Below are 13,063 nucleotides of genomic sequence, written 5' to 3' on the forward strand. Positions count from 1 at the left end.
ATCAGGCTGCTAAGATTGAAGTGGCTCAGGTGGATTTAGATTGGCAACAGGGTGAATTATTTAGTGGCATAAGTGTGAATTATTTTTAGGCCATATCAAGTCTGAGGTTGTAGTACGTTTCCACAGTGATTCTTGCAATTAGTAGTGGCTTAAATGGTCACAAGGGTTTGAATGAGCAAGAACTGCATGGATTCCCCACACATCACAGCTCCTTCAACAGCATTTGTAATTTAATTTGAAATATAATCTTTCTCAGCTTGTGAGACCCAGCCGCAACGAAACCTCTTTAAAAAAATGTTCTTGTGGTGGAGGGAGAGTGGGAAGGGGGGTGGAAGACCCAGGGCCAGGTTTGGGGATCACAAATTTCTTGCTGTCTTCCCATGCCAGTAGGAGGCATTGCTGCCTCTTCATCAGCTGTCCTCTCACATTTGTGTGAACAGGTGAAAGAATTCTTCAGTTCCCTGAGGAAAAAAGCACACGGCTTTGCTGTGTCCAGCAAGCTGTGGAAACCACTGAAGACAATATACAGTGGTATGTAGAATCTCCCCATGACCCAGCTGTGTGCAAACAACCATCTGTAAATTAAAGCACCTTGCTTATGTTTGTCAGCAGTAACTGAAAAGCACTAAAAAGCTGTGAAAATTTTGGCCTGGAGGGACAGTGCAGTTCTATAAATCAATTTCTTTGGAAGCTGCTGCTCTGTGTTTTTCTCTCATGGTTGTGGTTTGCTGGGAACAGGACTGGACCATTCCTGGATCTCCTTCACCAGGTAACACTGTTAAGAGAAAAGGAACACTGTACAGTGAACCACAGTGCAGGAGAGGGCGACTACTAGAAATTAGAAACACATTGTCTCTGAAAAAGCAGAAAGTGCTAGGGAAAATCCAAGTGATGCTTCCCACCTGCAAATGCTGACCCTTCTGGATCTTTCCTGCAAAGGTGCAACTGGCAGCTCTGTTCAACATGGATTTGCACCAAAGCTCTGGAGCAAAGCCATCTTTGCATGTGTTTTTATCCTTGCAGTTTATGTTTCCAGAGTAATTTTTACCTCAGATCGAGCACCATGTAATTAAAAAACCCAAATATCCACCGTAATTAAAACTGCAAATGTCAAGGTAAACATGATAAGGCCTATGTCTACGCAAGCATTATTGTAGTCCCTCAGGGCTGGAGGTAGTCGCTGGATGCTTCTCATCTGCCTCTGGAATGCCATCCTCCTGCAAGAGTTCTGCCCAACTCCTTTTGCTGCTGATGTAAATACTTTGCCTGCACTGGAAATATTCTTGTGCTTTTAGGTAACATTCAGGAAAGCAGCACATACATTTTGTGTGTTGGGGAAAAAAAGTCAATTTATGATGATGATCAAGATTCAGGGTTTAGCAGGAATTTTTGCTTTTAATTACAGCTTTTACATTATTTTGAAATGCAAGTGTTGTCACATGTACTCGTTGCCATTTAAATGGACAATCATTCATTATGGTCTTTGTATCTTACCTGAAGGATAATGATTAAGAGTTGTAAGGTAATTGCTCTCAGGAGAGAAATTAGTACTACTGTGTGCTCAGAAGGGAAACAGGAATTCTGAGTAGGCTGTGAATTGTGTGCACAACATTTTCTGGCATTACTGGTACTGTTGTTGACTGTTGCTTGCTTTTAAAATGTTTTCACAGATGAAAAGGGAATTTAACAAATAAGATTTGTTCACATTAATGTCAATAAAGCACTTGTGTAATTTTGGGACATTCATTTGTATTGCTGTTGTGAGCAGTAATTTGCACTGATGGAGCTGCACTAATGTATGTTTTACAGTCTCGGGTGCTGCAGTGAAACTGTGCTCACAAAACCAGAGGCACAAAGACTGAACTGCGTGACTGTGTGGTAGCGTCTGACCATGTACTGGGGTGCAGGGCTGGGTTCGCGTACTTCATGAAAACACAGCACTGCTTCTGTTGCCTGAGAATGACTTAATCCTTTGTATAGTGTATGTTTCAACAAAAATTTCTAACTGGAATTTTTCAGCAAAATAATCACCTAGTTTCTGAAAACTCTTGTGCTTTTGTCTGAATCTTTTAGCTGCTTCCCTACACAGGGGGAATCCACAAGTTAAATGTGGCCCATTAACTGCAATACATCTGTGAAAACCAAAGGAAAGGGGGAAAAGCTGTAGCTGGATCTCAATCAGATTGTGAGTGCCTTCATGAAGCATGACAGACAAGTATTTTGCAGGGTTTTTTTTTAAACACATTATATTCAGGTTTAATTTACTTTTATTTGTGGGTTTTAATTAATTCTAGGGTTTCTTCTGTCTTACAACAGCCATTCAGATAACAGCAGTAATAAATGAAAATTAATAAACATAGCAATGCATTCTTAAAAACTTTATTAGTGTGACACAGGTTCTCAGTACAGACTGCGAAGTACAGTCAAGAGTCTAAATATCCCCAATTTAAATCTCCGGGCTGTCTCTGTCTGCAATGCTACATACTGGAGTCAGATTTTGGTCTCGAATGTTGGTATGGCCTTCTTCACGGAGAAGCGGTACACGCGTGAAGACAGAGGAAAACACATGGAGGAACTTGGCCACCTCTGTCAGGACAGCCTGGTCTGCAGCAGACTTGCAAGAGGCACCTACTTGTGCCTGTTCGTTGCAGAGCAGGTGATCATGATGTTCCTTGCAGCACGAACTTCTGCCCTACATTCCCTGCTGCAGCGCAAGGAACAGAGGCGAGGACTAGAAACAGTGCAAATTAAAATAAAATAAAAAGGAGTGCGCCTGTTGACTTGAACTTCTCTTTAATCTCTGGTAATGCTCGTGTACCTTCTTTATTTCCACTGCTGTGATGGTAATGGTGTCATTGTTACACTAGGATTTGTATTTGTTCAGTCCAGGAGACTCCAGAAATTGCAAGATAACAGTACAGATACCACTAGAAGTAGAAACCTAAAATCCTTATCTGGTGTGTTTTTCTTGTTTTAACTACAATTAAGGCAGCATCCAAAATACCTCTTTTATTACTACATGTGCTTGATGAAGCAGTTAATCCCCAGTTTTACAGTCTTTACCTACCACAGCTTACTTGTACGGTCTACCAGGAACTGGCTTGCTGAAAGAATGCACAGCCAGGCTGAGGATAACTAAAGCTCAATATATTCCAGAATACTTAATGCATTCGCTGCAATGTTAAAAATGCTAGCACATACAAATTCTTCTGAGATTTACAGGCACTATGTGGAGATTATGTGCAAAAATCTGCAGGTTTTTTTTCTTTGGCATTGCTACTATGAAATATATTTCTTGCAAATATAAAGCATCCTTTCCCTCTGAAAACGGAAGAAAATTACGAAAAAGTCAAAGTATATGAGTATAATACAATTAATGGCTAGGTTGGGAAGAAAAAAAAACCTAATACAACTTAGTCCACTACTGGGAAAAAAGAAAATATGGAAAAAGTCCAGCAAGTTTCACCATACAAAGACCACCCAGCATAACCATATGGTTTTTGCATCAGCTTTTGTTCTTCAGGAATTATTATCCACCAAGAGAAAGAAGATGTTTTATGTGATGCACCAAGATCCTGGAGGGAAGAAAGAGAAAAAAAAGGTTAAGAGCACTCATCTTCTTTGAGAAAAAACTTCACAAAATCAATCTGCGATATATTATCAGAAACAAGTCTCTAGACAGAAAGAAATCCAGGAAGACCTAATATCACAAGACATTTGGTATTGTTTGAAAGTGATACTGCAAGTGAGGGCAGCCACCCGCTGCAGACAGCAGTAATGATGCATCTTTGTCTTGCCCATTTGAGGTTGGTTGCCAAATCTCCTCATGGGATTTTGCTGCATACAGTCACTCCTCCTCCCAAGGGAGTCAGGACCACCTCTGCAGCCTGAGGAGAGCGGCTCCCCTCAGGTTCTTCAGGGTGCTACAGCTGGGACACTCCTTGCTGGCGTGTGGTGGATGGATCTGGCACAGGACGTGCTCCAGCCTCTCCCCTCCATGCCCCCGAAACCCCCTAGCCTGAAGCACATGTATCAAGCATTGAGGTTGTCCTGGGTTCAGCTGTAGCAGACATTTTTCTCCTTCTTAGTAGCTGGTGCAGTGCTGTGTTTTTGACTTTCAGCCTGGGAACAACGCTGATAACACCAATGGTTTTAGTTGTTGCTAAGTAATGTTTACTCTGACCAAGGACTTTCTCAGTCTCATGCTCTGCCAGGGAGGAGGGGAACCCAGGAGGAAGCAGAGACAGGACACCTGACCCAAACTAGCCAAAGGGGTATTCCATACCATGGCATGTCATGCCCAGTATATAAACTGGGGGGAGTTACCCGGAAGGTCGAGATCACTGCTCGGGTCAGGCTGGGTGTCGGTCAGCGGGTGGTGAGCAACTGTATCCTCTCCCGTTGTTATTTCCCTTATCAGTATTATTATTGGTGGTAGTAGTAGTGGTTTTGTATTATACCTTAGTTACTGGACTGTCTTATCTCAACCCGTGGGAGTTACATTCTTCCGATTCTCCTCCCCATCCCTCTGGGAGCGGGGGGAGGAAGAAAGGGGGGGAGTGAGCAAGCAGCTGCGTGGTTCCAAGCTACCGACGGGGCTCAAACCATGACAGAGGTGTAGTTAAGTGAATGCCCCCATGAACTAAAGGTGATGATGAAAGACTCCAATTACTTTCTCTTATGTTACAGGTGTGATCAAGCCAAGTACAAAGAAGTACATGGCGTCGGTGGAATATGTGCATAGAACAAGGCTGTACTTGTGCCAGGGAAGCTGAGAGCAGAGCACTGAAACCTGCTCTACCTGCCAGTTTATCTGGGGGGCTTTTTACACCTGCCCTGGCTGCTGTTCTGAAATTAGCCGGGTGCAGAAGTACTGACAATAGCTCACTGTCCTAAAGATGAAAACAAGCAGCTGAGATGTGCTTGTTCTTCAGTAGTCTAAAAAGGTCTTACGGCGGAAGCAGAATGTCATGCGTTGGAATCCTCAGTTACAGAAACCTAAAGGAATGCACCTACACAGAAGTATGGACATAGGGTGTGAAGAAAAAGTAAGGCTTTTCTGCCCAGAAACACAAAACTTCAAAGTCATTCCAAGCGTGTGTCTAACAGTGTCTCTAACCATGTCTAGGTTTAATAAAAGGCTGTGAGCAAAAACTTGGCTTCAATAACACTAGCATGAGTTGTCTTTGTGGCAGTTAAGAGAAAAGAGAGGAAGAAATCTCACCCAATAATGTTAACGTTTAGCTTGTTTTCTGCTTCTCAGATTTGCTGCTGGAGGACTGTTCCTTTGCCTGAAGAGCAAGAGAAGCACAACATAGTAAGAAACTGCAAACTACGCTAAAATCTGAAATAAAACAGTGACAGATACTTATCAGAAGTCACAGTTCAGACATGAGTATGATCTGCACTTAAAATGCAGAAAGTTTAGCAACTGTATTTGTAACTTCTGTCTATATATTTTCATTTTTCCACAAACACTTTATCTTTCAGATATACCCTCTTCATATTCTACTTCTGAACATCCTTTTGCCCATGCAAGTGATCCAGTCACAACTCTGAACATTAAAAAATACATCCTTCTGAAAAGGAGTTAAAGACCCCCCTGTTTAACATAAAAAATTGAAAGGCATTTCTGTTGTTACACAAAGGCATGTGTGGCAATTTCATAATAAAGAAAAATGTCACCACTTGAAACGTGAAACCTAAGATTTCCTGAGCAGGTATTACCATCTGATTCAGGCATCTACCTGCAATATCCTGTGAGAGAAGGTGATGGGAAAAATCCATTTTCTGTATTTCTGGATGACAAAGACCAAGCTGACCTTTTTTTTTTTTTCTTAAATATATAAAGAATCAACTGCCTTCCTTTTCCTTTTCCCACCAGATTCATTCTGCATACTTCTTTATAAATAAAGATAGGGTTTTATTCTTTTTTTTACAGTGAATAATAATAATGTAAGAAACAGACGTGGTTGAAGGTGTACACTCTAATCACTTTTAGAATGCTGCTATTTAAAAGAGAAGTGATGGGGATCATTAAGCAGCTGCAGGCATGTGAAGTGTGACTTTTGTATCAGCAAACATGGGAATGAAGAGCCTGTGGAGCATGCACTGAGCCCCCTGTAGAATACCATACTCTCTCTGAAAGAAACATATTTTAGCCCCCTTTTATTGAAGATCTTCCTTGTAATAGAAAGGTGCTTTTCTCCTATGTACATGCTTACAAAAATGCATCAAGTTCAACCTATCCATGTAAAATTCTCCCCAGAATAACAGCCATGTAATATGAATCCAAAATCCAGTTGCCCATGTTTCACATTTATAGTGTATGGTAACCATGACTGTCCATATTATAATACATATGTTTCTACCGTTTTAGGGTCTTTGGGTTTTCCTTTAGCCTTTGGGGTTGGCTTAGTGGTTTCCTTTCCACTTTTGTCCTACACTCCAAAGAAAAAAAATAATTACAGTTACAAACACAATAGAGAATTGATGGCTTCTACTTCAACATCTGCCATAACACGTTTTTAAATGCAGCTGGTAGGGTGGGAAAGAGCACAACGCAGGATGCATGCATGTAATTACTGCCACTAGTCCATGGCAAGGTGGAATCTCGAGCTTCATTTAATACTGGGGAGATGACGGCACCAGAAAGCATACTGAGATAAAAAACCTTGTATATGGGCAGATTTTGTATTTACTACAAAGCAATAATGTCGCCGCAGCAGATTTAGCTCCAAAGTTCATAACCAAACAAAACAGCTCTTAAAACACCAGTGGTCTGTCTTAAGCCATCTGACGATCTGGTGTCAAGGTAAGCACTTGGAGAAGTACTGCAGTGGCCAGAAGAGTTATTTGGAAACACAGCTACTTCCTCCCACAAATTACATATGATGTGAACTTCAGTTTGTAAACTGCTGCTTCTTTGCCCCCCGGGAGAGGAAAAAACGCAGCATAAAAGCACAGATAATCATAATCAACCTTTTAAGTATGGACAAACTTGTAATTCACTCTTGGTAACTCGGTGCCTTGTAGTATACGCTTAAAGAAATTAATGTAAAAGTTCACCTAGGAACTGGTTATGCTTCCACACCTGTGTCTGTCCAAGGGATTTAATTTTTGACTGCTAATATACTGGTTTGGTCAAAGATCTTGTAACTTCAAGCTATTTTTTTTAACTTTCTCCTTGCAGGAATCAGACAGAGATAGGCTGGCAGAAGTCAGTATCCCACGAGAGACAACAGCAGGTGCTCTACCCAGTTACGTACAAAAAGTATTCATCATTCAAAACCACGTGTACCAGTCCTTCTGTCTTCAGGTGAGAGACCAGGGCATAGGATAAAACACATCACACCAAAGAACCACAGACTGGTTAGGGTTGGAAGGGATCTTAAAGCTCATCCAGTTACAACCCCCTGCCATGGGCAGGGACACCTTCCACTAGACCAGGTTGCTCCAAGCCCCGTTCAGCCTGGCCTTGAACACTGCCAGGGATGGGGCAGCCACAGCTTCTCTGGGCAACCTGTGCCAGAGCCTCAGCACCCCCACAGGGAAGAACTTCTGCCTAAGATCTCACCTCAGTCTCCCCTCTGTCAGGTTAAAGCCATTCCCTCTTGCCTGTTCCTACAGGCCCTTGTCCAAAGCCCTTCTCCAGCTTTCTCGTAGCCCCTTTAGGCACTGGAGCTGCTCTAAGGTCTCCGTGGAGCCTTCTCTTCTGCAGGCGGAACCAGCCTAGCTCTCTCAGCCTGTCTCCAGAGCAGAGCTGCTCCAGCCCTCACAGCATCTCCGTGGCCTCCTCTGGACTCGCTCCAGCAGCTCCATGTCCCTCTTGTGGTGTTATCCCAGAGCTGGATCAGGACTGCAGGCGGAGGTCTCCCCAGCAGCAGTATAGGGAGAGAATCCCCTCCCTTGACCTGCTGCTCACGCTCTGGGGATGCAGCCCAACACATAGGGGTGGTTCCGGGCTCATGCACACACTGAAGCTGGGTCATGGGGACACTCTACATACCACAAATCTTTCTTTTTCCAAACATTTAGTACACAGCAAGAAGCATGAAACTTCCATCATAGTAGTACAACAATCACTTTGGACAGCGTCTTCCAAAGAGGCTAGGTCTAAACCTAAACCGAGCTACTGCAAAAAGTGAGAAACTTTTCATAGAGTAGTGAAAAACTGTTTATTTTCCAAGTTATTAGCAGAAAATGTCCTACCTTTGAGTGCTGTGGTGTGGCAGGAGCCTTTGCGCAAGTATCAGAGTCACCTGACAGGGCGTCGATAGCTGCAGAGTCATCCACAGGCTTCTGCAATAATTTTAATTCTGAAGTCACACAATATGCAATACTTCCCCCAGTCAACTTAATGTTTCAGGGATTTATGTCTGCTTTAATTATGCTTTTCTTAAAAAACAAAACAAAACAAAAACCAACCCAAAACCAAAACTAAACTATACCTGGGCTCTACACATATGTTAGGACAGAGATGTCTATTTGAGGTTTCCAAGACATGCAATTTCTTTCAGTACTGGACCTGAACGTTCACAGTGTAGTTGCATATAAAAACTGTAATTATTGTGAACAGTTAATCTTCATAGAAGTTTTACTATCCACACGGTTACTATAACTTACTCCATTCAATAGCATTTATGAGAATTTGCAATGAATCATGCCCTGAGCCTATAATGACGCTACTTTGGAAAACAGATCAGAGGACACGACATGAAACAAGCACAGAACAAAAACACCATAAATGTTACCTTTGATTCTTTGTGTTTCACATCACCCTTTGCTGTTGGCTTTACTGGTTTACCCTTGGGATTACATCCTCATTTTGAACTGGTTAGATCAGGTTTAAGATACATGTATACTTATGTATGACATTACAGATCACGAAGAAAGTTGATTTCTTTATTTCTTGTGCTATGTACTCAAAGACAGTTCACGGTATCTTTTCATGCTCTATTACCACATTTGCAATATCATCTTTCTATCTGTGTAGTCTACTGGAAAAACAATTTTCCCATCCAGAAAAGATCAAACCACTGTCAGAGCAGCCACGTGCTCCAGTGAATGGCAGTTTTACAAGGCTTTAGGTATACCACCAAGGTAATACCTATTTATATGCTTTATTCCCAACTCAGAATGAAACTACTTGGAATGAATAAGCATTACTACCCACAGTTTGCAAGTATGTCCTGTTTAAAAGCAGATTATAAAGACAAGTTGTTTAAAGGGTGACACTTTTTTTCACCTAGTTTTCCAGAGCACCTACAACACTGGGCCAGTGTCACTGGAATCTATACTGCTAAATCTGCAGGACACTGATGGCTACTGGATGGTTCAAAATGATCTATTTGTTCAGACTGCTCAATTAAAACAAAACAAAACAAATCAAATCCCCCCAAAACCCCACAGCAAACCAAAACCTACTTTTTTTGTTTGTTTTTTGAATTAAATGCATGCAAGGAAATACAGAGCTACTCTATCTGTAGGATATTTACATGTTTAATACAAATATAAAAATATACTACACACTTCCTCAGCTTCCTTCTTCTGATAAAACCAATGAGGACAGACTGGCTCATACGCACAGATTTATGGTGTTGCAAGTCCAAACTAACAAAGTTAATAAAACCAACTTTTCCTTACCTGCTCACCTGACTCCAGAAGTTCTCGATAGTCAGGTGGGATAGTATCGTCTCTTTCTCCAAGTTTGTCTCTGTGTTCAGATTTAGCCTTTTCCTGAAAGCATTTAAGTTTTTAACAACCTGAATACTTATGTTAGAAATATTAGCAAACAGTAGTCAGAGTACTCAATTAAACTTAGGGCAGAACCCTTTTTAAATTTAAAATTTTAAAACTATCAGAAAAAAACCCCCATATATTTATTTCACTATGAAGTGTGTTTCATGCCTCAGAGTTTTAAAATTACTAGCTCTCAATAAGTGTCCACATTTAGAAAGTTAGACATACATAAACAGCAGCATGCCAAAATAAACAAAAAAGAAGTTATGTCAATTTTCAGTTCTCCTTCTCAACAATATGGCTAAAAGAAGTCATTCCATACATCTGCATCAAATCTCATCCATGCATTGTAGCTTTAACACAAAGCCAACGTTCCTGCAGTGTCTTATCCGTGAATGCATCCCAGTACCTTCAGCAGAACCCAGGGTGCGTATCCACCTTGCACCCGAACTGATCAAGAGTGGCCTACACTTCTCATCTGACTTTGAAGCCAGGCTCAGATTCAAATCCAACACAACTTGAAGCCAGAGCAGCACAAGCTCTGGAGACTCCATCAAGGAGGGAAGCACTCCTTTCACAACATTTATTTTTCAATTTATGCTGCATAGATTTCTGGCAAACATACCAGAAATGTCCCAAACAAAACACCTGGTTTACATACAAGTAGGTTTTTAAGCACACTGTTGAAGAGTACTCTTGTATTTGTTAATGAAGACATTTTAAAGAAATTTTTTTTCATTTTTTGAACATAGGCATTTTCCATGCCTTTTATAAAGAACACTATATGAAGAAAGCTGGGCTCCTACAGCTCCACTGAAGCACAGCAGCTGCTGAGATCTCACACATCAAGCATTCACTCTTCTGCTATGGCAAGAGACAATGCTACCCAGGCTGCCTACTCCTTATTCCCAAGGTAGCCAATAACCTCTGCACAGGAACCTGGTCTGAGATTAGAAATCTGCTTCTGGATTCCAGCCTGAATTTATTAATGGGCATCTTATGGTGTTTTTTTTCCCCCAATAATGTCCTTTTTCTTAAGTAGTTCAATTTACAATTTACTATTACTATTACGCAGAAATGGGCCTGATTTTCTTATTAGAGGCAAGGTCTTTATACAGTTATATGAAGAAAGACTGAATGAAGACAAAGCAAGCAGAAACAAGCCAAGTTAAAAAATGGGACTGATTAAATCAAGACGTCTGTTGATGAACTTGGTTTTTGTGCGGTTATACAAGTCCAAGTTTGACAAAAAGAAGGCTACAAAATTAATTTTTTAAACAGATGCCAGAGAAGACACCTGGAAAATAATTAGAATAATGACAATAAAAGTCACTGAAACCAAATTATTGCAAATTTCCTGTAATATTTCAACACTCACCTCTAAGTGGCTTATGTATATTAACTAATTCAACATTTGTCACAAAACACACAAGTAACCCAGTTGGCCCAAGAATGGTTGGCATGCCTATATGTAGGACAACATAAAAGTATGTTATTTTTTTACTGGGAATCTTCTGTATCTAAAATCACATGCTGTATGCTCCTATGAATGTGTAAGACATACTGCAGTATTAAAAAAAACCCATAAAAAGCCCCAAAACCCCCACCAAGGTTGGGGTAAGTAGCTCAGATTTTGTTTGGGGTTTTTTCTTCTGGGGTTTTTTTTTTTTCAGTTGTTTGTTTTGTTTATTTTCCCCACCAGACTGCACAAGTTTCAGAATGTCTTTTGTTACCTTTACTTTGTCCATAACCGGTTTGTTCTCATCAGGGTCAGGTTCCCTCTGTCCCAGGGAATCAGATAAGAGATCCAAGGCTTCATCCATCTCTTTCCCTCCCTAACAAAGTATGAACACATTCATGAACACAAATCTGCTGTAAAAATAATTCAATTCACCAAGCTAATACAAGTACTGACTAATGAACTGTCAACTTCAGTGAACAATGACCAATCAGCTCTCCCTTTGTAATTACAACGTAGTGCAACACTGGCGAAAACAATTACAGAATATTTAGACCTACAGAAAACATAATTTCAAGAAGGGGTTATGGAATGTATTTTAATGACTTTCTTTTGTTACACATACGCCTAAATGATCTAATGAGAATAGTCCTATGAAAAGACTGGGTTTTGGCAATTGCCATTAATTTTGCGAACATCATTATCACTGCAGTTTAGCTCTTAAAGAAGTGTCAATCTGAATTAAAACTCATTAACGTTTTTATCTTCACAATATGTATCTTTTGCTAATTCACACCAGCTTTATTCAAAAAACGGTTAGAAAAAAAAGCCCTTAAAACCAATAGTAATGCAGGCGGGAGGACCTTTATAGTCCCCTCTCAGATTAGGCTGGAAACACTAGTGCACAACTGCACAGATCAAAATAGGGAAAACAATGAGCCAGGCAACATGACCACTAAATGCAACAAAGGGAAATTCTGGTATTAAAAGGAGGTGCTGGTGCTGCCTGTCCCTTCTTTAACCTTGGACTCCTCCTTGACAAATGACTTTGCCACTATGGTGATGGCTACACTATTATTATTTTAAATGTTCTCATAATGTTCCTTACCTAACTAGGAAAAGAAAGATGTTCTGCTAAAGGTCCAAGCCTCAGAATGAAACCACTTGCACATAGGTAACTAGTAACTACCTGCACTGACCCATAGAAAGGAAATGCAGACATCCTCCAATGTGCTCTGTAACTCTGTCCAGAAATTCACACTTTTTTTTTTTCCTGCGCAAGGAGAACATTTTCTTTCCTCCAAGTTGCCAGTATTAGCAACAAACTGTTTAACTGTGCAGCAGTCTATATCAATAAAACTGGCTAGATCATGCTCCCATCTCTCTTCATTAGTCAATTCTGAATTTCAGAATAGGATTTATGGAAAAGGTTGCTTACGGAGGTAGAAGCCAGAAGAGCTGCTGAGTGCACTGAAGAAACTGTAGCAGCAGAGACAATGCTGGAGGAATCTGCAGAATTTTTGCCCTTCTTGGCTTTCTGAAACAAGACACAGTATCATTACTAACACAGAGGATTAAAAGAAAAACATGCATCAAATTCCATGCCTCTAAAATGCAATGCCCATCCTCTTTATTTCTATGACTTCATTTTTCTTCGAAGCTCTACTTATTTCAGATCGAAGCCTCTTTCTGTGAAGCACTGTGCAACTGTTTTGCACCTCGGTTTGTTCATGTTCAATCTTCCCTCCCAACTACTGGGTTAAACCTTGTCATAGCTAAAGTCAGAGGCAGGTTTAATATAACTTCAGAGGAGCTAAGACTTCACCAAGCCCATCTATATTCCCAAGTAACACTTTTAAAATT

The 13,063-nt window shown here is 40.7% G+C and overlaps 1 protein-coding gene across 12 annotated transcripts in view; it reads right to left on the bottom strand.

Moving 5' to 3' along the window:
• Positions 1 to 2,363: 2,363 nt before the first annotated feature.
• The window catches only part of CAST (calpastatin), a 62,597-nt gene continuing 51,897 nt past the window's right edge, over positions 2,364 to 13,063 (bottom strand). For 6 of the 12 annotated variants that reach the window (XM_030512577.1, XM_030512570.1, XM_030512573.1 and 3 more), the window contains 8 exons: positions 12,639 to 12,737; positions 11,475 to 11,576; positions 9,646 to 9,738; positions 8,754 to 8,807; positions 8,212 to 8,301; positions 6,372 to 6,445; positions 5,225 to 5,291; positions 2,364 to 3,575 (listed from right to left, as the gene is read on the bottom strand). In XM_030512577.1, the coding sequence (XP_030368437.1) occupies positions 5,234 to 5,291; positions 6,372 to 6,445; positions 8,212 to 8,301; positions 8,754 to 8,807; positions 9,646 to 9,738; positions 11,475 to 11,576; positions 12,639 to 12,737 (570 nt within the window). In that variant the 3' untranslated portion in view covers positions 2,364 to 3,575; positions 5,225 to 5,233. Of the gene's footprint in view, positions 3,576 to 5,224; positions 5,292 to 6,371; positions 6,446 to 8,211; positions 9,739 to 11,474; positions 11,577 to 12,638; positions 12,738 to 13,063 lie in introns of all 12 variants that reach the window. The other 6 variants (XM_030512571.1, XR_003995110.1, XM_030512575.1 and 3 more) reach the window with 6 other exon arrangements.

Source organism: Strigops habroptila, chromosome Z (genome assembly GCF_004027225.2).
Source record: "Strigops habroptila isolate Jane chromosome Z, bStrHab1.2.pri, whole genome shotgun sequence".
NCBI classification, from domain to species: Eukaryota; Metazoa; Chordata; class Aves; order Psittaciformes; family Psittacidae; genus Strigops; species Strigops habroptila.